Here is a 25,998-nt window from a genome sequence, read left to right as displayed (position 1 = left end):
ATATTTTTTTTTTTCTCTCTCTGTGTGTGTATATATATATATATATATATATATATATATATATATATATATATATATATATATATATATATATATTTATATATATATATATATTTTTTTTTTTTTTTTTTTTTCTTTGTCTGTTTCACTTTGGCCAGCATTTGGTCCAACTCCTACAGTCTTAAATCTCTCCCTCCCTCCCTCCTATTCTGTAAGTTCTCTTAGAGGACAGAGAACTGTGGAAATGTTGAGTCTGGACAAGTGTGGAAAATGACCTGAGGAACAGAAATAGTAGGAACCCTGTTTAAAAACAAACCCGGTTTAAAAAAAAAAAAAAACATAAACCAGATCATCGACACATAGAATCCAACTTTTATTTCTGACAGACTAATTTATTCCAAATGTGCAAGTGTGTCTTCCAAACTCAAAATGCTATACACACATACAGTTATTACATTCACAGAGAGATTACACCCTTGGGTTTGCCTCTCAAGCCAATTAGCGCTAATAAATCCTCTCGCAGCAGAAAGGGAATCTGCGCCTGGCTGGGATTTTCACCCTATCGTTACCCTCTTATCTCCCGGCTCCCATTGTGAGCAAACCTACACACACACGGGAGTAGGCATCATTTTAATAAGCAGCACAAGGGGAGGCTGACCTGCATTGTGGGTACAGGCAAATTAATTCTGGTCGCTTTAATGTAGGTAAAAAAAAAAAAAAAAGAAACAAGAACTAATACTCAACTTTGTTGTTGTTATTCTGTTCAACGGTATACGCGAGACTCCGGAGCTGCGCACACACAAATTTCAGAGACAATTTAAAGCTGCGTTCATGCGGGCAGCGCTATAAAAAGATTCAGTGTACGCACAAGCAGACACACACAATAAGCACCCGGCCTGGGGGACTTGTGAATAAGATGTCAGCATAGTTGGCTAGCGTTGTTCCTAAGCCATGAGAAAAGCAGAAAACAAATGTGCAAAGAGACAGAAATACCAACTACGGAATATGTCAAGGGTGAGAACTGCTAGCCAAGCATATCTCCTGCGACCTTATTTTGGGTTTTTCTCTCTGCGCTTCAGTCAGGAGGGCACACGAACACGGTCAGCTATGCTGGGTGGGTTTGCTTCCTTAAAGGTGATTTTCCACAATTCACCTTGATCAATGGGCAGCAGAGTAACAGTGGCGGCATACACCTTCCAAAGAGGGGATACTTCATGTGCTCGAGCACTTGTCCTTTCCCATAATGCTGAAATGATTTATAATCATTCATTTAAATCTTAGATAAAGCCCTTTCGTTATTTTTAAGGGATTGTTTTGTTTGAAGTTGATCTATTTTTGATCTAAATCATCAGGAAGTCCCTCAGTCCTGCACAGCTGTAGTTATCCTGCCAGCAGTCAGCAGTGATTTTCTGCTTTGTTTGGGGACGCCTTCCTCTTTACACAAACAATAAATCTGCACCAGCACCGCCGTACCAAGTGGGTGTATGTACAATAATTCAATGTTTCTTTTCAGAAACATGATCTTATAACTGGATATTTTACACCTTTGACCAGGATGCAACTTGTTGGTTAACAAAACTGAGCTGGTTCTCAGTGGTGCATGTAAGGAACGAGAAAACAGGTTTTTGTCTAAGGTGACTCTGAGAACATCATCTCATCCGTTGACTATCCAAAAACTTTTTTCTCATCCTCCTAGAAATGTTTTTTTTTCCCTCCACTCTGTATTTGAGTTACTATAGTCCTTTATGGAATAAGCCAACCCATAAGACATCTTAAAATGCTCTCTATTTCTTTGACTTTTATCAACATGTCATTACAGTTGTTCAGAAAGTAACACGTGGTTTTTCATTTATTTTACTTATGTAGCATGGTGTTATATTATACAATTGCCCCTATGTAATCTTAGATTGTTTATAACTTTTCTTTGCTAACTATCGGAGGTCTCGAGAACAAGTGCCGGGTTGAGCCCTCCATCCTGGTCACAGCTACAGTAAAAAATAAAAAATAATAAGTTTTACTATTTAAGCATGTCTGTTGTTTTATTAAGCTGCCGATGTTCCCAGTGGATAAAGTATTTAGCAGAACAGATACAAAATAATTATGAGTACAATATGTCTCACTGTATCCGGTTTAAAATCCAGATTAATATACAAGATCCTCCAGAAATCTGTTCCTTCCCTGTAAAGTTTTTTTCTTCATGCCCCTGCTGTGGTTCATGCACATCATTGCGTTAACGTGTCCCGCTCTACTCACGGCAACGGTTGCCTTCGTCGTCTCCGAGTGGGCAGTCTTTGCTGAAGTCACAGAGTTTGTCCAGAGGGATTGCTGGCCCCTGGTAGCAGTGGTACTGTCCCTCCAGGGTGATGTTTGGGCCTGGTGAGGACGCTGAGAGAATAAGAAGAGCGAAGCAAAGTTAAGGTGGAGGGTTTTCACAGTGTAGTCACGAATGAGTAAAACCACCTGAGTCGAGGATTAAGCTTGTTTTCTGAACATCCCAGAGAGATTTAACGCATTGTGTTCGACAGAAAACTTAAATCTGCAGCTCTGAGAAAGTATAACAAACAAACATAAAAAAAAGTTTAGAGAACATTAGTTTGTGAGGAAGGCCAATACAACCCATGACATCCGTAGACTGCATGCAGCATCATAAATAACCTGAGACAGGCAGCATAAGCTGTGAATACAGTACTCATCCATCAGAGGAGGAACACAGGCAGTGAAAACTATGACCTAGTTACCGTTAGCGGGCTTTACACGTGGTGTGAGCTCACACACGCACATGCACGCACGCACACACACACACACACAACTGATATCACCTGTCTTGGCAGCTCAATTGTCACCAGGTGCATTTGCATATCTATGCAAATCAGAGCCGATATCTGTAGGTTCTGGAAACTGACTGCTCACCTTCACCTTAATCACCAGAAACTGATCAGAGAAGAAAAACAAGAGAGCAGGGAACTAAAACATAAAGCACTGATGGGGATCTTGTTTGTTTCCCTCTGTCATGAGGGGAAAAAAAGGGGAAGTGATTATTATCACGAGTGACTGGCTGCTCTCTCTGTAGTCTGTCCTTGATCTGTAATATGCAGATTTGTTCTCTGTTCAAGCGAACTTGGAGTCGAAAGTCTGATAACAATCCCATGATACGGAGAGGCAAATGTGGAGCGAATGCTGCTAGCTGCGCTGACGAGATACGCACGAATGCCGCGACGGCTTTCATCACGACATTTTGTAATTAGTGCATTTCTGCTGCAGCTGAACTAGATGTAGGAAGTTTGGAATGACATTGAGGCGACAGCATCCAAAAACTGAACAAATGAGGAAACAAAACATCAATGTCAAACTGTGATTTGAAATGTTGGCAAAAATCTTATCCGTTTATGCTACCCAACAGTTAGAATTGCTTCATTTTTAAATCTACAGAGAAATTTGGTCAAAATACTTCATCATGGAAAGTGACTGACCTGCAAAAACAAGGGAAAACCTGAAGAAAGTTTCCCAGTTTCTCAGAAGGAAATGAGCTTTTGCCCGTTTCGCCAACTTCAATTAGTGTGTCCAGGATGAACGTCATACGTTTTTGCCCTTTCGTAATTTTATTTGTTATTTCCAGAGGTTGATTACACAACTTCAAACAGCATTTTGACCACACTGTTGTTGTAGCCACCAACAAGCCTCAGGAATAATTCTCATCAGATATTTGATCCGGTTTTGCTGAAGGGCTTGTAGTTAATTAAAACTAGCTGATTTCCTGCTGAATGGCGTCCTTTGCTTATTCTGAGGGTGACCGTTTGGGTCCAGATCTCAGAAAAAGGCAGCATTGATGAAAAAGCTTTTGTGCTGCTATTATGGTGTTTATGGACAAGAAGCAGAGAATGAAGGGTAAAAGTCTCGAGGTCCAGAGATGAGCCCTGAATGCCTCTGTTGAAAACTAATAGCCTCCAGATATATGGGGCACTTGCGCTATTGCTACACCACAGAAACTCCCCCTGAAATCACTTCTTTTATCTCTTCATCTTTAGGATTTGTTTCAGCTTTCCAAGTTGCTGAATTAAAGTTAAATTAAACCATAGCCCGGTATTAAATTGCTTACTTTCAGACAAAAAAAAGCTTAAGTGGACACCTGAAATTTATGTTGCCGGCATCAGCACCAAATTAGCCACAAAACACTAAAGATTGCACAGAAACCATTGTTTATTTACCAATGGAGGAGAGGCCAGAAATCTCAGAGTTATGGCTCATTCTCAGCGTGCTTCTGTGTCTTTTTTTTTTTTTTTTTTTTTGTGATGGAGAAGCAATAGCGCCCACTTGGAAACTGACACACCTGGTGATGGATTAAAAAGAGATTTCTTTTTTTTTGGGGAGGGGAGGAGGTGAAAAAACACATTAGTTGGATGCCTCCCACGGTCCACTGCTGTGCCAGGAACTCTATGGCTGTGGAAAGCTACTTTAACACCTCGGTGAATGATCCACTTCACAATCTTTTTAAAATGAGCCAGAGTAAATGACTCTAATGATGAATACTCTTTTGTATCGGTTCACAGAAACGGCCTCGTCGGACTCTTTTGGGAAACTAAAAGCTGTGCATAAAAATACAGCCTCAGTGACATGTGACATTAACAGGAAGATTCAATTAGCTAAGGAAAAGGGTTGTTGTATTATGCATTGGCTGTACTCGGCAGCTGCTTCTTCTTTGCAGAATCTGCCAACAGAACAATTTATCAAATAAAGAAATAAGACGTTTATCCAGAGTGAACCGAAACCTCTGGGCGTTGGACTTAAATTCATGGATTTATCTTAGTTCGGCGACAGAGGAGTAGCAACGTATAAAAGGGGTGATGCGGCTAACTTTGGGCCCCCTGAAGCAGGTAAGCGCAGCCAGACATGGCCACTGCACTGCGCGCAGACTGCAGTTCTTAAATCACACTTGTCAGATTGTGAAAACAAGTGGGTCAGTGGGGGATGAATTGCCTGTGGGATCAAGAGAGTTTTGTTATCTTTGTGTTCATGGGGTTGCTTTGGGCTTTGTGAGGAGAATGATGAATGAGAGTCGAGGAGCTGGAATATCTGCTGTTCCAACAGATACACAAACACAAGAGTGATAGTCTGATAGAGTTAGACGTCGAAATATTAGTCTTGCAAGTTTAAATGGGGGAAAAAAACTGCATTCCAGAGCCTAAACTATTTCAAATTTTTTTTTTTTTTTTTTACATAAAGAGGCCTTGGACCAAAAATCTGTATTTTCCTAAATTGTTTCTTAAAACGGGTTAAATCATAGTTAATTACAAACAAAAATTTAATTAATTTGGATTTTATGTGAAAATCCAAATTAATTGTGAAGTAGAAGGAAATGAATTTCCCAAGTCAAAGTTCAGACATCACATGAAATACGAAAAATACTCTAAAACTTCCAGGGCCGAGTTTGGTATTTTCCAAACCTGACCTTCAAATGGTTCCGTCATTCTGTCATATTTTGGATGTCTCTCTGCTTTTTAACACTGGATTCCAGCAGCTGAATCAGCTTCTCAGCTGGTCATCTCACCCTGCAGAGGTCTGTTAATTAACCATTGATTCATTTCAGAGCAGGGATAGGAAGCAGTTCAACCCAATGTGCGACTCAGTTAAAGTTCCTACATTTAACTTGTGACCAGATCAACAGTCTTAGAAAAGGAACCAAAAATCTTTGAAAATTGGCCGTGGACTGAACAGAAAGTCAGTGAAGAAAAGCTTTAGTTAAAATTTTAAATGACCATGTTTTTTTTTAATTTTTTTTATTTCTGTTAAAGTGTCTACAGGAAGCAAACAAAAAGGCAAACATTTCACTGGTATTTTGAAGTCTTCTGTTTAGTTCCCACTTCTGCTACAATGCCACATTTTACTAAAATCTTTCATTATTAGGATTTGTAAAATTATAGTGTTGCATTTTTCAGATTTTTTAAAAAATATATGTTTTTGCAGATTCATATTTGTCCCTCTAAAATTATTCCAGTTATTAATCTGATTTATCTGTGCAAAAAGTAAAATGAAAAACGAAAAGAATTAAATGTACCAATTGCGTGTATGTGTGTGTACGCATGGTTTCACTATATATCTCTGGATCTTGTCCGCTTCCTTAAATTCTGACTTTGAAGTCCAAACTGCTGTGAAGCTGGCGAATCAGGAAGACAAAGGAGGTGCCATCCTCCTGTTTACTTGTTTCTCAGCATGCTTGGTTTATCTAAATGTCAGGAAGGACTGGAAGAGTCGGAGCCATCTATTGCAATCTGGAGCGATGAGGTTCACATGACTGACAACTTTCAGTAGATAATGAGAAAAACAAATCCTGATCCTGGTAATGCTGGTTCTGCAGCAGTGATATCTGTCCAGCTGAAAGAGAGCCTTATATTCCAGATAGTTTTATGTTACCCCTGTGGAAGCTTCTGGATCTGGAGCTTTTCACTATAGTGAAATGTAGAACACTGCATCTAAGTTTCAATATAATCTTGATGGGATTATCATGGTTTAATAATAACTAAGAAATAACATATAGTTGATTGGTTTTGGTTTTACCCTCAACTTTGGGACTCAGAACAGCTGATTAAAAAAAAAGGGGAAATGAACGAGGTGAAACATTAAGTAGAAAACAGAACCCAAACTTTACCGTCCTGCGTAAAACTAGTTGCAACTTCAGCAACAAAAAACTTAACCAACAAAGATCAAATCAAAAGAAATTGTTAAGTGATTCAAAGAAATGAACCAGATTTTTAACGTAACCACTCTAATTACATTTTCCTGCTCATGTGCTCCTTAATTTGGGGATTTCCCCGCAAGATTTTCACTTTCTCCTGTTTTCATCTTGACGTCATTTGATATTCATGCTTTTACGGCAAACACAGGCGGCGTTTATATGAGGAAGAAAAACAGAATACTCCGTCTTCTAAGAAGTCTTCTTTAATAACACATGACCCAAGGTACTGAAATGCTCTTCAACTATTTCTCTGTGTACTGACCATGCTGTGTTTAATAGCTTTTCAGGGCCACCTTTCTTCTCGGTATGTTGCATTTGAACATCAATCTTGCCTCACAAGCCTAAATTTTCAAAAAAAAAGGTAACAAATATATATATAAAAAAAGCATTGTTTTCTGTGCATCTTGTAATTTCACGCATCAGATATTGACTAATACAACTGTAAATTTCTTTGTGGTTTTGAGAGGTTGTTTTTGTTGCCACAGAAACTTTCAAAACTAGGTTTTGTAAAAAAAAATAAAAAACGAAAACAAAATATATCTAAGTACTTCATCCACTGAAAATGGAGAATTGATTTTTACCTTCCGAGATAGATTTAATTGTTGTTTTAGATGGTTTAAGCTTTTTTTTTTTTTTGACTGATTTTGTGCAACAGAACATAAAAATGACAAGGGTCTTTACAAGGTTGCACAATATTTCAATCTGAGCTAAACTGTAACAAAAAGCAAACACTAAGTCCACCCTATAATTCACCAGGTTGTAAAACCACCTTTAGCTGCAACAGCTCCCAGTCATTTACTGTCCAACTTTCAGTTTTCCACATTGTTGGAAGGATTTTAGCTCAGCTTTCTATGACATGTTGCATCAGCTCGTTGAGGTATGTCAGGTCAACAGGCTCACATTTGCCTCCAGAATAATTTGATTTCCAGATCCTGGTCGACAAAATAGCTATATTAACATTCCCTTGATCAGATTCAAATGTATTCAGATTAAATCGTTTGAAGGCGTCGTTTATACCGTGACAAAATTACGAATCCAATCATGATGTGCATTTACATGCACCAGGCTTTATTCAGAATAGAACCACTGACATGAGCAAAGTTGTAACATTTCCCTAAAAGAATTTGTACTTCTGTCTGTGCTGAACTGAAAACAAACGCAGCAGTGTGTTTGTTTTGTCTCCTTGGCGCACAGAACGGACCCACCGCACGATCTGATAATTGAGATGTTACCTCCCTCACTAATGAGGCTGCAGGCTGAGCAGTATGCTGTTGGATCTTCCTGCGTTACATGATAACAGATCAACAGACCAGTAGGGTCAGTCTGCCACAGTCAGAGTAACATGATCAGAATAAGTGTTTGTATGAACGCTGTTCGGATGGTCAGTCGGCATAAGCCAGCCCTCTCGGTTCACATTCATTCCAATAGATCTGAAACCAGTCAGAATATTCCGACTGGGGCCGATTTTAATTCCCATCGTTGGTTTATTTGGATTTCTTATGCTCATGTAAACATACCCAGAGACTGCAAGCTGCCATTGTGCAACGTCTCTGCTCTGGCCTCATCTATCCAAAGGTCTTTGTTTCTGAAGTTTTGTAATATAAGGAAGCACATCAGATTCAATCCCCCTGCTAAATAAATGGATTACAAACGCTCAGGGAGGCATGCAGAGTTTGAAATGGAGCTGGTAATTCTTCATTTCTTTGAACCTTCACGGACTATCTTGCAGTGAATTTGCCGTCTCGTTCCTTTCTGAGAAGATTGGCAGCTGTCCTAAATGTGTTGCTCTTCTGAATAATGTTAATAATTCTAGAAAGACATTGAAATATTAGATCTGGCTTTATGTAATTTTATGAGCACTTAACCAAGTATAACAGCTTCCTGGCTTTACATTTCCAGTTAAATCCAATGGAAGCAGCAAGCATGTTTTTCCACAAACAGCTTTTCATTTAAAGACCAGAACATCCTCTTGTGTTCTGAAAAATGATATATTTCACCCATTTAATGTCTTACAGTCACACCTTAGTCGTACGAGAACGCACCAAACTTCCTTCTTTTTACACGTTTCATCAGCTGAAACCAATTCGATAGCAACACCTAACATTTAAAACTTTTGCATAACCGTATGATGACGATCAGATTTGAGAGATGAACATAATTCTCTCTGCAGGTTATCAGATGATGCAAAACAGTTTGTCTCTCTGTCTGAGTAGAACTTGACACGGTTTATTGGCCACTGTCTGCAGATTTGAATACAAACAGACGCTTCGTTGTTGCAGACAGGCTGCAGAGACACTTTTCAGAACAATGGGGGGAGGAAGCCTGAGACAGAAATTAATACAGCTTTTGTCTTCCTACAGATGAGCAAGCATGTCAGTCAGCCAGTCAGGGCTGGAAATTCCTGTGAATGAGGAGGGATTTCAGGCTGGAAAAGCGCCTGCCTTGCAGATCTGTAGTGCACAGAATTGCAAACAGACAGGAGAATAGAAAGTAAACAATTTTACCCGACTTGATTCAGCCTATCATCAACTTCTAAAGTAGTTAGACCTCATTAATTTCACGGCGTAATCTCCGTTCTCAAAGTCCGTGCCGGTCACTACGGACAGAAACCTCAGCCAGCGGTGGCACTGCTATCTTGGCGAGCCATTAAAGGCAGAATCTCGAGCCATTCGCCGAGATTTACAGCGGCTGCAGTGTTGAAGATAGATGCAGCTGCGCCTGCTGCTGGACAGTCGATGGGACAAGACATATTTGCTCATGAATTCAATTAACTGCACACAGTCACGCTCGATTGGTGCGAGCTCTGCCCAATCACTATTACTATCCGTCATGCTCCCTGCCGGAGAGAGCAACATATCGAAGGGCGGACAGGGTGGGGATGGGAGGGGAAAGTAATACCTTTAACATTCCCGGGATAATGATTTTCATGTTGCTGTCATTTACTGCAGAAAAATTGCACTTTATCTGATTTTCCTCATTAACGTTTTCATATTTTATGGGTGTCTTGTAGTAAATAAGTCTTACAAGTGTTTTTCCTTGATTTGCACAACTCTGATATGCTCATCTTGCCGTTTGGACAAAAAGCTAACCCATCCCTGAAGCTAACTGTTGACTACAAACCTGCTTCATTAGAACTGATCGCAGCATCTTAGTGGCGTTACAATGTGTCAAGTTTCCTGAACAGAGGTCAAAAATGTAAGTGTCCCGATCATTGAGCCACTTTGTCATCATTTTTGTCTCATCACACGTTTCTGCATCAAGCTAGAAAACGCTGATGATCACCAAATTGCTCCTGGATTATTGGTAGACGTTCCTAACGATGTGTCCTAACAGGTTTATTCACAAACACAATGAGAATATTAACAAATGTGAAAAGTTGTGATTCTGAAATGCATTCTGCAAAAAAAAAATCAATGCAGCTGAAATGTTTTTAACCGTACATTGAAGCCAGGCTGTAAATCTCAACGGGGCTCAACGAATCTGGTTCTCTGATCGCAGCAGATGGACATTTTCATCATTTCCATAGGTTGGCGTGTACTGTAGCTACCCACTAATTAGAGTGTACAGTTTGACATTAAATTGATTAAACTGCCTCGGTGAACGCATTAAGAATTTTATGCCAATGTTCTTATTGCCAACACTGAATCGGATTGGATTTAAGGTTGCTGTATGTTAATTACTGGCTTTGATTCAAAAACGCTGTAGGTCTGGAAAAACCCCGAAAGTTTCTCCTCCACGTCAGATTAGGGTTGATTTAGACATCTGTTTCATTTGGCGTACGGATGCTGAGAACACTTTACTCGGTGCCCTGGGCCATTTAACATTTGCTCAGTATCTTAAAATGAAACAGCCTGTGTAGATTGCTTTGGAAAGGTGCCTGCAACAGACAACCAGTTTGTGTTGAGGGTTTGCTTCTTGAGGAAAAGCCTAAGGCAAGAGATTAGAGGCAGAGTGTGATGAAGACTAGTGCTGCCAGATAGGGGTTTTGCTCTGCATGCTGAATCTTCTGGTAACTGATGGGCTTTGTTTTTTCTAAATGACTCAGATTTTTTCTTTGCTACCAAGATTTTTCTTCAACAGTTTCCAAACAATGATTCATCTCTTTAAAACCTTCAGGAATTTCAGAGAATCAAAGAGAAAAATAAGCATTTAGCTCAGAGTAAATGAGCCTGAAAGAATATTTTCATGATTTTGACACAGTGAGTTTCAACGTTGTCAATGTGAAGAACGTCGGCCTTACGAGCAACCAACAATGAAATCTTTTCGATCTTGGTGTCAACCCAGTTTTGTTGTAATGCAAACGTCTAACGAGTAAATGAGCCAGTGTTTTTCAAACTCTTTAGACATGCCATTGTAGGGGAAAAAAGGTCATAACTCTGTAAAATCTAAACTGTAGCCATACATTTTAAGGGTAAATTAGTATATAAACAAATTTTTCCAAATGCACAGTTGTCAAAATTTCAATCTTCTAACCTTAGAAACCCCCCAAAGTCTAAAGCAATGCTTTTCAAAAGGGGAAAGGGTATTCCTCTCTCTGGCTCAGGGGTCAGTTTTGCCTCAAGCAGAAAGAGTTCAGATATCTCAGTTAGAAAAGAGTCGGGTTTTTATTACACCTCTGCAGAAACACAGCCTGGTCTCCACCATGCCACGCCATATTGATTCAGTAATTCATGGAAAAAGAGGTTAAACCAAGTATCAGGTGCATAGAAATGAACATTTCACAAGCCAAAAATGTCTGTTTAATAAAAATCATTTTCTTAAATTAATCTTATCAAGATACTGAATTTGGAGTTTTTATTATCTGGAAGGCAATATCATCTAACTTACATCAATATTTTACGCTACGAGTTTCACTTTCTGACACGAGTGACAAAAAAATACTCGACTTTTTGGAGGTATTCCAGTTTTTTTTTTTAGATATATCTGTGTACTGTCGGATGTGAATCTGTTTTTGTGCGTTAGGATAGAAGAGAAGTCGCCCGCTGCTCTGAGCAAAGGCGTCTCAAATCACATTTTTATACACCTGTTTGACATTGTGAACTTTGCCCACATGCACATGAATGAATCTGGTGATGCCTGTTTACAAGATTGACTGCAAACAATGCATTCAGTTGCACTCTATTGCTCATCTTCACAGGCCACTGATTTCGTGCACGACATTGCGAATGTTTTTTATTTCTGACATTTTAACACGCGGTATCCTGACGGTGCCATTAAGACGCAAAATTGGATCTAGACATTTCTAATTTAAGTGATCAAAGAAATTAAAACCTCAATATTCTGCTGTGACTCTATTAAGGGACTTTACTTGGCTCCCTCTGTACCTCACCCCACTTCCTTCCCTCCCTACCTCCCCATTGCTGCGTTTGATTGATGTGCCTTGGGACATCCTCATCGCGTGTATCTGTTCATGACGTATGGCCTTGCTGTGATGCTCCATTGAGAACCTGCCGCAGCATGGCACAATGGGTAAGGAAATGGTCCAGGAGAGAGAAGGTCACTGGTTCAATTTTCCTCAGGGTTCACAGCTGCCATGTCTTAGGCTTTACCTACTTTTTCCTTCCTAACACACAGGCACAAACACTTAAGAGGCTTTCCAAAGGACAAACCTTTGTTATCTCTCTGCCGTGCTACGGCACACCGACAAAGTCAAAGTCGAATCTGAGATTGATATGATCTGGTAATGAGCTTGTCAGTCCACACGGTCGCTTCTGTTTACATCCAGGATGAAAAATATATTAAAGGTTAAGATCCTTCAAGATGTTTGCTTTGTTGCGATCATAAAGGACTGTCAGAATGGAGGCACAGCCACACAAGTCACTTTCAGGTGCTGCAAATTGGATTGCTTGTTGGACCGGTGACTGATGACTTAATTAAAGTAGATGGGTTTGAAGGAAGAAAGCAGAAGCGGCGCCATTTATTTCTGCTGTATTGACCATATCTCTGTGCACCACACTGACGAGAAAAATCAGCATCTCTTGGAGAACGTTAAGGTGCGATGATTGACATTGTGAAGAAGACATTTCAGAAAAAAAAAAAAAAAAAAAAAAACACAATATGAAAGTGTACAGGTTTTTGTGATGTAAACAATTTTGACTATTTTACATATTATTCCCACATTTAATCTGACATATCCTACAGCATGCAAGCCCTTACAACACTTGTTGAGTTAAGCTCATCGTTCAGTCCGAGTCTATCAGCATGCCATGGCTTTAGAATGTGGCTCGTGTCAATCTAAATCTTAAAATCTTCATGTTGAATGTCGAGCTTTGACCCATAACATGTCCAATTATTTATAATGGTCAGGTGAAGCATACAGCACAAAAGAAAAGGTTGTGCTCTTTTATAACCTGTGCAAACTCTCACTTTAGCTGAATGTTGCATATAAACAAATGTCATGGAAATCCAACACAGACAGCTGATATTTATTTCTAGTCAATAATATTCAGTATAATTCAAGGCAGGTATAAACTCAAGGAGACTGAATGCTTGATTTGAATCGAAAACCAAGAATCCATTTTACGTTGTGTACACTTCCTATGTAACTAGGTTCAGCTGGGCTTTGTTCAGGATGCAAGGAAGACATTACATCCTGGAAATCACTTCATGACTTTTAAAACCAAACTGGTCACAAAGCAGATTTGCTTAAGTGGTGATTCAAAATTCACAAGAGGAGACTGGACATAAAATTAATCATTAGCATGTTTACTTCCATCAGAATGATTCATAGTGTCTTTGCTGTTATACAACAGCAGCAATGAAAATCAAGAACATTGTTTGTTTGTGTTGAAAGTGATCAAATTAAATTTAAAAGCGCTCTAATTAATGAGCAAAACAAAGTTTGGAATCGATTCTGTCTGAGTAGATGATTGTTGGAAGCATTTGAATAATTTTGTGTGCAAATGACAGGAAGGGAATACGACAAGTATTATTTGGGTGGGAGACTGTTTGCTTGGCTTTATAGGACTGAAGGTAATCTGAGCTCAGGTTTGTGGCAGGTGCTGGAGGGTAAAACGAGGGAGGTGTTGAAAGCCTGAGAGAGTGCCGAGACGGATTAGGGCTTCATTTGGGAGTGGGAGGTGTGCAGTGGGTGTTGTGCTGGGGACCCAGGTGGCGCCTGAGGAGAGTACTGCACGTCTGCGTGCCTTTTCTCTCTGCTCAACACGGCTTATGTGCTGCCTGGCAGGAGAACACGATGAACCCGGATCTGAGAACAATTAGATGCTGTTCAACTATTACTGGATTTGCATGTAATAGCGGTGCCCACTGTGCTCGGCGCCAACAGTGACAAAGACAAAAAAATTTGACTCCGACAGTATGGATGGAAACTGAGCTTTTTGATTTTCTGTTGCTTTAATTTCTTTAATATAAGGAGAATCAAGGCAAGGCAGATTTATAAAACTGATGGTACTGTTGCAATTAAGGGTACGCCGATTACTGATCTTAAAAATGTCACAATGTCAAAGTTAGACCAGATTGTCATATGAAACTTAAAATCACATAACAGATATCCACAACATAAACTAAATTCAGAGGTAAAGTAGCAACCGGGTGTTGCTAATCACACGCAAATTAATCTGACAATACACACCAAAATTGCCAAAATCCCCAGAAATCCATCTTTGACTCAAAGGCCTGAGTTAGCATGCTAAATGATGGAACAATTTGAAAAAAGAACTTAAGTTCTTCTCTTGAAAGGAAGAGGTTTCAAGAGAAATCTGGACATCTGGAGAGCAAGACAGACACGTCTAGTCATAACGCACAGTTCCATATTTGGAGAAAACCAACCACAGCGCATCACTGTAAAAAAAAACAAAAAAAACCCTGCAGACCAATAGTTGAACTGTAATGGATGTGTGATGATTTGGGTTTGTTTTGCAGCCACAGATACTAAATATCCCACGATATTTAGATATGAGCAAATGTGAGGCCACCTGACAGTGGAAACCTGCTCCAAACTGAGTCGTCAACGGGACAGTAATTGCCAACAAAGCAACAAATCTACAACAAAATGGCTGATAAAATAAAACCAGGTATTGGCCCAATGGCCCAGTCAAAGTCTAAACCTCAAACTGATTGAAGTCCTGTGGTGGGACCTTAAGAGAGCCATGCAAAAACAAATATCTGCAAATCTCAATGAACTGAAAAAGTTGGAAAGAAAGGCGATTTAAAAATCCTTACCATACCATACCAACTTTATTTATAAAGCACTTTAAAACAACCACAGTTGATACAAAGTGCTGTACAATTTAAAAACACAACATAATAAAAAAGTAATTTAAAAACAGTTTAAAAACAAAAACATACAATTTAAAACTAGATCCCACTGGTGTTGAAAGCCAAGTAAAATAGATGGGTTTTAAGACGAGCTTTAATGAAATAAGAGTGGTAAGGGTGTAATTAACTGGTAATTAATTTTCGAATGCGAGTTTGTACACTTGTGAAAAATTATTAGGCCTTGGCAAACACCAGATAATTTTTATACTTTTACATAAAACTACAGAAATAAAACAGGTTGTTTTCCTCCGACAGGGTAACCAACACCTATAAGTTAAAGTTAAATGTCCACTTTTTACAGTTCCTTGTCTTCATTATCTCTCTCACTTCTGGCATATCAGAAAGCCTCATTTAGATCACACAGATTCGGACGTTGCTGGTTTGTTAACAGATGACCAGCTGGGGGAGTTAAACCGCATGAAATCAAAAGTTCTTCCCTGTAGCTCCAACCTGAAGTCCAAACACTTCATTCAGAATTTTCTCCAGGTTTCTTTTTGAAATAATTTGTACTCACGATAATCTACAAAGTTAAAGACATTTAATTTGTCCTAGTGCAGAAAAATATAATGAGCAGGACATTCAGAAGCAGGGAGTAAGAAGAGACCACAGGCAGGGGGAGAAATTCATAGCATAATGTTGAGGTAAGATTCCAGTTTTATTAATTTTGAATAGATAATTTAGTTATTAGGGGGGTAAATGGGAGTACAACCAAGATTTATTTCCAAATCACAGAAAAAGAGTCAGGTTCTCAATATAGTCATTATAGTGACCAAGAAATTACAGTAGCGCTGCAGGAGGCCACCAACAGCTGGAAAAATGTCACAAAAATGCCAGTTAAAGATAAACGATGACATCAGGGAGTCACAATGCAGAACTGAACATCTGTTCGGCATCATTTGGTGTGTCTGCTTGACAGCTAAAGGTGCAAAGTTCCCCTGAATAACCTTGTTAGAAACGCAAAAAACCTTGCCAGCAGTAGGTGAAGGGCATATTGTGTTTGTGGATGTAGGGCAGCTGGTAGGAAAGGAAGAACTGCATGACATTATCAAGAAAGCTCTCACACCAATGAGATGCAGATGTAAAAAGAAGTATTTTAATAGATTCTGGCTAAAACAGAACAGTTATGTACAGAATGGATGTATGACCCGCTTCAAACTCTGCGTCCCGAATAGAGAACTTGAGAAATTTTGTGAATGACTGTGGATATATTGAAGTTAATAGTTTTTGATCTCCCCAACAGTCCAGTTTTAAGAAACAGCAAACAACTTTCTACAAAGGTTTTGGTGATTTTATGCAACCCTTCTCTGGACAAAACTGTTATGCTGCACCTTTTACGCAATTATTAAAAATATTTACCACTTCAAAGTCATCATATCTCATCCTAGTGACTTCAGGATACAGGCCTTTCAGCTGGCTTTTTAAAGGATCGTCCTGGTCGTTAAGGTATATCTGGTGTTTGGACAATCAAGATAAGAAGTAGGTGTCTTTTAGAGGGGATCTTAACCTGTTGGTCTCAGGTTGTCATTCACAATGACAGGGGTGTCAAGCTCCAGTCCTCAAGGGCCGCTGTCCTGCAGTGTTTAGATGTGCCACAGGTAAAAAACAGTGGAATGAAATGGCTTAATTACCTCCTCCCTGTGTAGATCGGTTCTCCTGAGCCTTGCTAATGACCTAATTATTCTTTTCAGGTGTGGTGCAGCAGAGGCACATCTAAAAGTTGCAGGACAGAGGCCCTTGAGGACTGGAGTTTGACACCCCTGTCACGAGAGGACCCAAATTTGGGTCCTCTAGTGACAGACAGGTTAAGTATTTGTGAATTTCAGCAGCTGTGGTCAAATAAGGACATTAAAGCAGTTATCCCTGCTACATTGTATAAATAAGGCACTCCGATCCGATTCATGACATACATATCTTGGCAAATTAACTAAAAAATAAACATTTTCTCTTTGACAGAACTGAATCATGTTGTTCATTAAACACAATAAAACCACTCGCTGTTGACACCGTGCAATTTTACATTGACCACAATAACATTATACGATTGCTCCCTTTAGGTCCCTGCAGACATTGGGCGCCATTTATCATGGAGCACCGAGATTCATCAATGGACGTAGAGATTCATCAGCTCCTTTATTGCCCACACTCGGATATTTTCATTCAAAAATCAATGACTGCTTTACTAGCACCGTTTCTAGCCTCCTTTCCATCACTAAAGGAGAGCGACTACAGACTCTATTCAAAGTCTTTCACTACCTTTTCTGTTCCTTCAGCACATACATACCTACTGGAAAGGCTTCATCCTACACAGTCCTTTCCACATGGAAAGGACCAGATCCAGCTTACGGGTTTCAAACAATGGAGGAAACATTACTGGAGGGTTTTCCTTCTTTTAGTGTTTTATTACTTGTATCTTTTGCTTCTATTTGACAATTTCAAGCAATCTGTTGTGATTGCTAAATTGTATCTTTTCAACAGGTTTTTCTCCAAATAAAAAAAAATACAAAGCATGTAGCTTTCAGATTGCCTTTCATTGTGCAGCTGAAAAATTAGAGAGAACATCTTGTCTTGATGGGCTCATAAATGTCTTGATGTTATTTCTGGCGGAGAACTTTCCAGTTGTAAGGACATATGCTGGTCGCCCCCCACCCCCAATCTGTTACCGTAAACCATAAGAAACTTAAGAAAACAAATCCACTCAATAAAAACTCAAAGTCTGAATATTTTCTGTTTGAGAAAAAAAATCCCAAACACATCTGTCGCGGCTTTGATTCTAAAGGAGGATGTCTTTTTAAAGTTACAAAAATGTTGGCTGCACTGTCAATAGAATACACAGCCTAAAAAAAGCTCTAGAAATGACATCAAAAAGAACAGAACAGTGTGAAATAGTGCAAATTACAGGAGATTTGAGTTTGATCCCCATAATTAAGGTTTAGAGCCTAAAGAAATAGTTAATGTAATCTGCATTCATACATCTCTAGTAAGCACGTCAGGATCCCAAATCCCTCTGGGGGAACCAGTTCTGAACTTGTTGATGCTTTAACTTTACTATCTTGTCTCTCAGATTTCTTGAAAATCCCCCGTTGTGCCCCAATTAGATAATCCAAAGCACATAAAGGTTTAACCTAATTTAATTTTAGAATTTCCTAATTTCAAACTGCAAAATGCCCGAGGCGGGATGTTCAGATACCTCTTCAATTATGATAAAGTTTAAATAACCATAACAACATGTTCATTATGAGCTGAACTTGGGTTTAGCAGTAACTATCCAACTCATCCCTTTAGTGATTTTCTTTGAATCTCAAATAAGCTGTGAACTCGTTTAAGAACAGCTTTTTTTAGTTCATCAGATAAATGGTGGCTAATTGGCATTTCCTGTGTCATGAGTCCAAGGACAACCGATTACTGTTTTCAGAAGGTCCGTGGAATTATTATAATCATGATTAGATGATGATCTTATTTGCATTTTTTGTCTTAGGAGCCAAAAACACTAAAAAGATTAGATTGTTCAAAGGCCAACATGAATTAAGAGTTAACCGAGTGAAGCTCTGCTTTGTTTTGCTGTCGGTGTTAATTTCAATCATTTGTTCCCTTTAGGTTAAAAGAAGTAAGTCATAAAAACCCTCACTGTGTTAATATAATAATAGCAATTAAAAAAAAAAAATCACCCTATTTCAATTATTATTCAAATTTCCGCAGGATTAAGTTCTCCACAATATAGATTTTTTTTTTTTTATTATCTGTAAGTATTAACAGAATTCTGTCAATTTCTTATGGGTGTTAGTTTGACAAAATACATAAATGAAATACAACATTAATCTCATTAAAGTGTTCAAGTATAAAGCAGATGTGTGAAACTACTGTACCATGCTTTTACTGATGGTGTGAAACAGAGCTGCTGTGTTGCAGACCCACCTTCCTCTGTAACGCTGATTATGATTTACTGGATCTGGCAGATGAGTACTGATCAGATAATGCCTTTTCTTAATACCAGGTTGTCCCGGTGAATTGTAATGGGCACCATTATGTTTAAGATATTTAGAGTGCATTCAGGCCTGTTCAGTCCACTTTTATCAATCAATTTTGTTTTCCTGGTAAGTCTGGTTTGTTTGGGGAGATGTGAATGCATAATCAAACTCTGATGTGGACCAAAAAAAGCGAACTCTGGTCTGCCTGCAAACCTAAACCTTGGTTCAGTCGTAGTGAACTCTGCTGTGGTCTGTGCCAAGCGGACCACTCCAGAACCTTTAACTTAGAACTGACTGACTTGGGTCAAACCTTAAGGTTTCTCACAATAGCTTGTGCATGTGCTGAAAGAAATACTTCTGGATCGCTGTTCAATGTGCTTCACTTGATTAGGATAGAGTCCAGAAAATACTTATTTCTATTCTTAATTATAGAGGTGTCCTAAATTATGTCCTGTTAATGGTTTCAATACAAAACACATAATATATACCTTTTGATATCATTATTTAAAATGTAGATCTACAAAGTGTAACTTTTTTATTTATACAGTAATTCAAATATGACTTCCCATTAAAGGATCTACTTTCCAGTACGTTGTTATAATTCCCTCAATGAATAGAAACTAAAACAAAGAAAGAAATGACTTCCTGAAAGTATTTCTTTTACCGCATGCTCAAATGAGCTAACATCACTCATCTTGCTTCCAGGACAAATCATGCAGTGACGCTAACATTAGCTCGCTCCCACTGTTGTGATTCATGGGTATTTCTGCCAATAAGCTGTTCGCTTTGCAGTCCCAGTTAATCACATGCAGACAAAACTTACAGAAGAACTTCGTATTGAACACTGTAATTAATGACTAGCTCCACCTTTAACAGCTCTCTCCCTAATGGCCTGTAGCTAAGGGTGCTCTAAAATTAAGGTGTGGACTGCATTCGGATTTACTTGACTTTTAATTTGAATCAGATGGAAATCATACATGTTTGGATAACGTTGATCTGTTTCTGGACTAACTGAGCGGAGGACACCCTGCTTGTCATCCAATGTCAGCTGCAGACTGCGCAGCGCTCTGCAAGATTAACCCCGTGCCACTAACACAATGCCATTTTAACATAAAAGTAGCAGCAGTGAGAGCTTGTAAATTACGAAAGAGGTTCCACAGAAAATGAAATGGATCACTTGTAGTGCTGCAGATTTTACTGAAGCTCAAACTGATCAGTCTGTCTAAAAATTTAAACTCAAAACTGTGTTTATAAATGAATGTCAAATTGCAAGAGCATTTCACATAAAAATGTCTAGGCAAAAGTAAAGCACGGCAATGTAATAACAAGTTTGTAAACAACTTTATATCCTTGTAGGGATCTCCTGAGCTCTGCTGCCAGCTTCAAAATTTAATTTGGCTCATGATAAGAAGCCCTTGGTTGGTTATCTTTACTTCATTACTCCTTTGTAGCCGAGTTCTGGAGACTCTCATTCTGTCTGGTAAACAAGTTGTCATTTTCGAACTTAGATGTACTCACTGAGGCAACTCATGCATCTACACATTAAACAAAACATGTGGCAAAGGCATCCGAGTATTGCAAATGCATACAAAGCTTTGTGTTTAATTAATTTAACAACTGAAATCCATTTGCATCTTTTAAACTCTGCTTATAGGAAATGGGAACTTCACCTCTATGACCTTAAAAATGCAGCCATTACATGTTGAAGTGGAAGCTGCTGTGTGTCTGTGTCTAGTTCAGAGGAAATTGAATCAGTTATATTAATTCAATTTGGGAGAATTTTAGGTTGACAGAGGAGGATATTATCTGAGCCTTGACCAGTCTACGCATTTCATTGCACAACACGGCATAATGAAGTTAAAAATCACAGAAAGTAAGCTGTGCGACTTCCAGACATGTTTGAGCAGATTTGGGAACGGTGCAGACATGTGAGACACATTTAGCCGACACACACACACACGCACACACATGAAGAACCAACTCTTGAAGGACATCGTGATTGGACGTGTTCAAAAAGAGTTCCCACACTTTTCTACTGAATACATTTTTAAACAAACAATATTAAAAGCTTTTCCAAATAAAATAAAAGGCTTCGCCGTACTCACCCATGGTGCAGTTGGTGGTGAAGTGAGGTTCGACTGTGGCAGTATCATCATGGGGGATCCGCTGATCGTAGCTGGCTGAGATCCGAAAAGGAGACCCCCTGTTGGTGCGCAGGGTGAGGTGGACCACTGCCCAGCTGCCGAGGAGAGAAAGCAGGAGTAGGGTCAGTGCAATGAGCAGACACCACGGCTGACAGAAACAGCGGCAGCATCTCTGAGGGTTCGGCGTCAGCAGGGTCTGGGCCGGCTCGGTGGAGGCTCCCGGGGGCTCAGAGGGAGGACAGTCCAGGGCTTCCCTGGAAGTCGTCACTGGGACTTCCTCATCCCCTTCCATTTTGGGAGGGTCCCCTTCTTCCTTTGTCTGCTGATGCATAGCCCACCCTCAAAGCCCACCTCACAAGATAATCCAGTTCAGGTAGTGATCTGTGCCTGGACTTGAAAGAGGAAAAGGGCAGCAGGTGTGCAAGCCGAGAAACAACACCACCACCACACTCAGGTGAAGTTTCCTGTGTGTGTGAGAGAGAGAGTGCTGCACTGAATGCCGTCCTTCCTCCACCAGTGGCGGGCTTTGTGCACTTCAACTGGCTCTAATTTTATTAAGCAAATTGCGTTGATTTCTCTCTGCCTCGGAGCTCATCAACAATCTCTCTCTCTCTCTCTCTTTTCCTCCCTGTCTTCCTCTTTTTCTCCTCCCCCCTGTTTGCTGCCCATCCCCTCAGTTTCGAATAAAGGCATTAAATATAAGCAGACTCCTGTAAACACATTTCACTGATGAGATTTTTTGGGGGGTTTTGGTTTACCAGGCATTTGCAGGCTGACCATGACCATCTGCTCCCGGTAGCCAGAATTATCTTCATATTACAGGAGTCACAAATGCCTAGTCACATATTACACGCTTCAGGGATCAAATCCTCACAGACAAAAAATACAGTTGAAAAATCAAAATAAGTGAGGGTTTTTTTTTTTGTGTGTGTGCTAATTTTAGGACATACTTTAAGTTTAACTCTAACAACTAAAGTCCTACTATGTTTTTGGTCTTTTTAAATATGAGAGAGAGAAAGAGGTCTCTGTATATTTTAACTGTATCAGATGGTGGACAATTTTGAGAGATTTCCCATCCTACGTTTTCCCCAAACATACAGATCACTATAGTTTCGCACTGATTTGGGTATTTTTGAAGCACGAGCTAACATAGTTGCTTCAAATAACTAAAATAATAATAATAAAAAAAGATTAGCACAAACTAAATATTTCATGCGTTTTCTTAGCTTGCAGATAAGTAAAATTACGCACAACAAATTATATTTTCAGTTATGGCACTGGGTCATTTCGAGTGTTTTTGGCTCACGATCAGGATTACTGATTATTGTGCATTTAAAATTCATCAGCGCTGGACGCAAACAAACAGAAGGGATTGAATTTTAAACAAACTTGTATTTACTTGCAAGAGATGAAAAACAGAAACAGCAAATAGAAAATAAAACACATTTTTAATTGAGATTTTTACAAATCAAGACATAATAAAAATAACTTGGTCTCAAGTACAGAAAGACATTCAACAGATTTCCTGTTGTCATTCACTATTAGACAAAGTCAACGTGCAGAATGAAGTGAAGTGAAATTAGCCTCAATATGACAGAAAATTTATAAAAAAGAGTAAACAAGGACAAGCTGGTGATAAGTACTGAAGGAGAAAGATCCTTCTTTATTTAAAAAAAAAGAACAAACAAACTTGAAAAGTTTAATCTGACTGAACCTGAAGGTTTCTGGAACAATGTCACTTTGATAAATGAACCCGGAGCAGAGATGTCTGAACGTAATGCACAACACAATGTTAAGAAAAAAACCTAACACAGCAAATCAGCATCAAACATAACAACTGCCAAGCATGATGGAGGAGGAATGATGACCAGGATTAATTCTCTCGTTATGCCACTCAGCCAAATACTTCCTAAAAGTTAAATGCCATGGTATTCATAATAAAGCAAATATTTATGTTTTAAGGCTAGATTTGTCTTTTACAATTGATGCAAAACTACAAAGGAACAAATATGGAAATGTTTTCCTGTTTGATAAAGACTTTAAAAGGTCTCAAAATGGTTTGCTCTGTTATGCTGAGAGAACTTAGCATAACCCAACATTTCAATTATGATGAGCGCACTGGGAAATGGGAAGCTGCCTGTGTTTGTTGCGGAGCTTATTTTATGCTTTGTTAGTCGAGCAAATACAAATGCACATTCACACACAAACAGGTTGTGAATTCTTTCTTATTTCCCAAACGCCTAAGCTCCAACCCAACATTTCTAACTTCTCCATGTTTTCCCCAATCGCTCTCACCTCTGCGCTGTCACTTCTCTTCACTCTTTGCCCCCACCCTCCCGTCTCTGCTTTTATCATCCCAACGCAGCACAAAGCAGAGGGGGGAAGCTGACCAAATAGGAAATGATGTCGCAGCTCCAAAGTGCGGTGTTACTGAGCACCTCTGCAGTGTTGGACCTGCTCCCTGCTATACTCCATAACAGGGAGGAAATGAAACCCTGGATACAGTGAGTGCTGTCACCGTGTCCATGATAACCTTGAAATGATGGCACTGAGCAATATGTGCCGTACATGCTGTTAGTGAAATCACCGTGGGTTCAGCCACAGGTCAAATCAAAGAAAACAACTGCCTCTAGTGCTAAAACAAAGACACATGTGAAGAGTATATGACAAATCCAAAATATGATCATACTAAAAATCAACAGAGCCAAAGTGAAAAAATTTTATTCCATCTGCTAAATTATTGGAAATATTCTCCTCAAGTCCTGGAGTGCCAAGTTATTTTTATGGCTTATCATGGTTGGATCTCTGCAGGCTCATGCAGGACTGATTAACTGAGTAGCATATCAGAGCAGAGCTGCCAAGCAACATCACTCAAACATTTAATTCCCATTATTATTGGACCATCCAAGCAAGGTGGTCCTAAATGTAAATTAATTAAATAAAAATGAATGTTAAAGGCTCTTGTTGTGGGATTTATGTGCCCGGGTAATCTGGAGGCTGATGTTAGTCATTCTCATTTTTGTCCCATTGTGTCTTGTAAACAGCTTGTTGGTTATTCAAAATCATCTGACCTTTGTTCACAATGATGCCTGGTATATAATGGGGCTTTTACAAAACAACAGAAAAACAACACTGCACCGACCAACGATCTTTTTTGCACATTTGACAGTTCTCATTTGATAATGCTTTTCATTTCTGCTCCCTCAATGCTCGGCTCTGGCTAATGTCTGGCTTTTCATTTTCATTTGCTGTGTTTTCTTGTTAGTGAGGAAGTGGGATGCTTGTGTCCTAACCGCATTAAGGTTTATTTGTCTTGTGGGTTCTGGTTTATATTAGCACAAGGCCTCATCTGTAAGGACAGACAGACTATATGAGAAAGAAAAAGAGGACATTTCTTCTACCAACTTAAACACAGGCTCAAAGAGATGTTGGAGTGAAGCTTGGGATATTGGCAAATATTAGCCAGTTGGACATTTCACACATATTAGTTTGCAAATACCAATTAAACATTTTAATTTGAATTTGATGCCAAGATAGTGACTCAGTCAGTCATTATTTTGATGAACAATAAGGCTGGCATGTTTATAGAGTTTCATTAAGAATCAAAATGGGAACGTAATATAAAAAACAAAGTATTGTAAGACTTGTAGTTCAAGAAAAGTCTTCCATCCATCCATCCATCCATCCATCCATCCATCCATCCATCCATCCATCCATCCATCCATCCATCCATCCATCCATCCATCCATCCATCCATCTTCTTTACACCCTTGTCCCTTAGTGGGGTCGGGAGGGGTGCTGGTGCCCATCTCCAGCTAACGTTCCGGGCGAGAGGCGGGGTACGCCCTGGACAGGTCACCAGTCTGTTGCAGAGAAAAGTCTTCCTTCAAAACAAAGTAACGATTTTATGCAGTTTTGGGTTTTAGTGACAGCGCTAACAGTTCATTAACACATTTTAACTTTGCATCTTAACCTTGATTGTCAAGGGAAACAAAAATAAATCTCATCAGAAAGTTCATCTTTCCACCACACTGAGATTTTTTTCACCCTGAGGCAGCAGCTGCTAATGCTGCATTGCACTGAAGTCCACACGTTCGCTCAGAATCACAGACAGATGAAGGAGTCCTCAAATTGCGCCGCTCTTTGAATTTTACATTATAAAAACAAAACTAACCTCATTACAAAACAGAGGAGAGCGACAACCTGCACTATTTGATACTGAAAAGCAACCCAGCTGAGGTGCTCGAGCCAAAGTGCTCCAAGTAAATACACGGCTTTCAATCACATGCAAACATTCAACTTCAAGTCCAATGTATCTGCGATAAAACTAAGAGATGGGACAGAATGGAAACTCCTTTACATGGTAATGGGATTTTTAACCCCTACGAGATTTTGTTATGTGTCTCAATCACTCAGGTTGTTTTCAGATAGAAGGTTTTTTTTTTTTCTTTCAGTGCCGCTAAGATGAGGCTGATTGAAAATGATACTGCAAACAAATAGGTGCGCACGCAGGTGGCCGGGGTTAAGAGCTTACGAGCCGGGCTGTGGAGGAGGAGTCGGCTGCTGACATGACTGCTGGTGGAAGTGGGTTCTCTACTTGAGCCACATTGATTTTGACTGTCAAACCAGCCTGAACACAACAGGATTAGGTCGACGTGTTAGGAGGAGGGCAGATTAGGCAGGAGGGCGCGGCGTGTTACGGATGAATGAATCCTTCCTTCTCGAACTGAACTGCCAGAACGCAGCAGAAACCTACAGTTTTTGATTACTTTCAGAAGAAAACTTAATGCTGAGAGACTTCTGATCAACTATTCATCTTTTTTTTTTTTTTCTAATTCAACTACACTTAGTATGGGAAGCATCACTATGCACCACATTTTAG

The 25,998-nt window shown here is 39.4% G+C and overlaps 1 protein-coding gene across 2 annotated transcripts in view; it reads right to left on the bottom strand.

Annotated features, from left to right (window-relative positions):
* Positions 1 to 25,998, bottom strand: part of alk (ALK receptor tyrosine kinase) — a 247,612-nt gene that overhangs the window by 71,926 nt on the left and 149,688 nt on the right. For both annotated transcript variants that reach the window (XM_015036882.1, XM_015036881.1), the window contains exons 4-5: positions 21,078 to 21,211; positions 2,254 to 2,385 (exon numbers count right to left, since the gene is read on the bottom strand). In XM_015036882.1, coding sequence (XP_014892368.1) covers positions 2,254 to 2,385; positions 21,078 to 21,211 — 266 coding nt within the window. The remainder of the gene's footprint in view (positions 1 to 2,253; positions 2,386 to 21,077; positions 21,212 to 25,998) is intronic.

Source organism: Poecilia latipinna, unplaced genomic scaffold, assembly GCF_001443285.1.
Source record: "Poecilia latipinna isolate Pla-1442-1.1 unplaced genomic scaffold, P_latipinna-1.0 Scaffold384, whole genome shotgun sequence".
Taxonomy (NCBI): Eukaryota; Metazoa; Chordata; class Actinopteri; order Cyprinodontiformes; family Poeciliidae; genus Poecilia; species Poecilia latipinna.
Note: the sequence above shows the minus strand (reverse complement) of the source record. Positions and strands in the feature narration are given on the sequence as shown.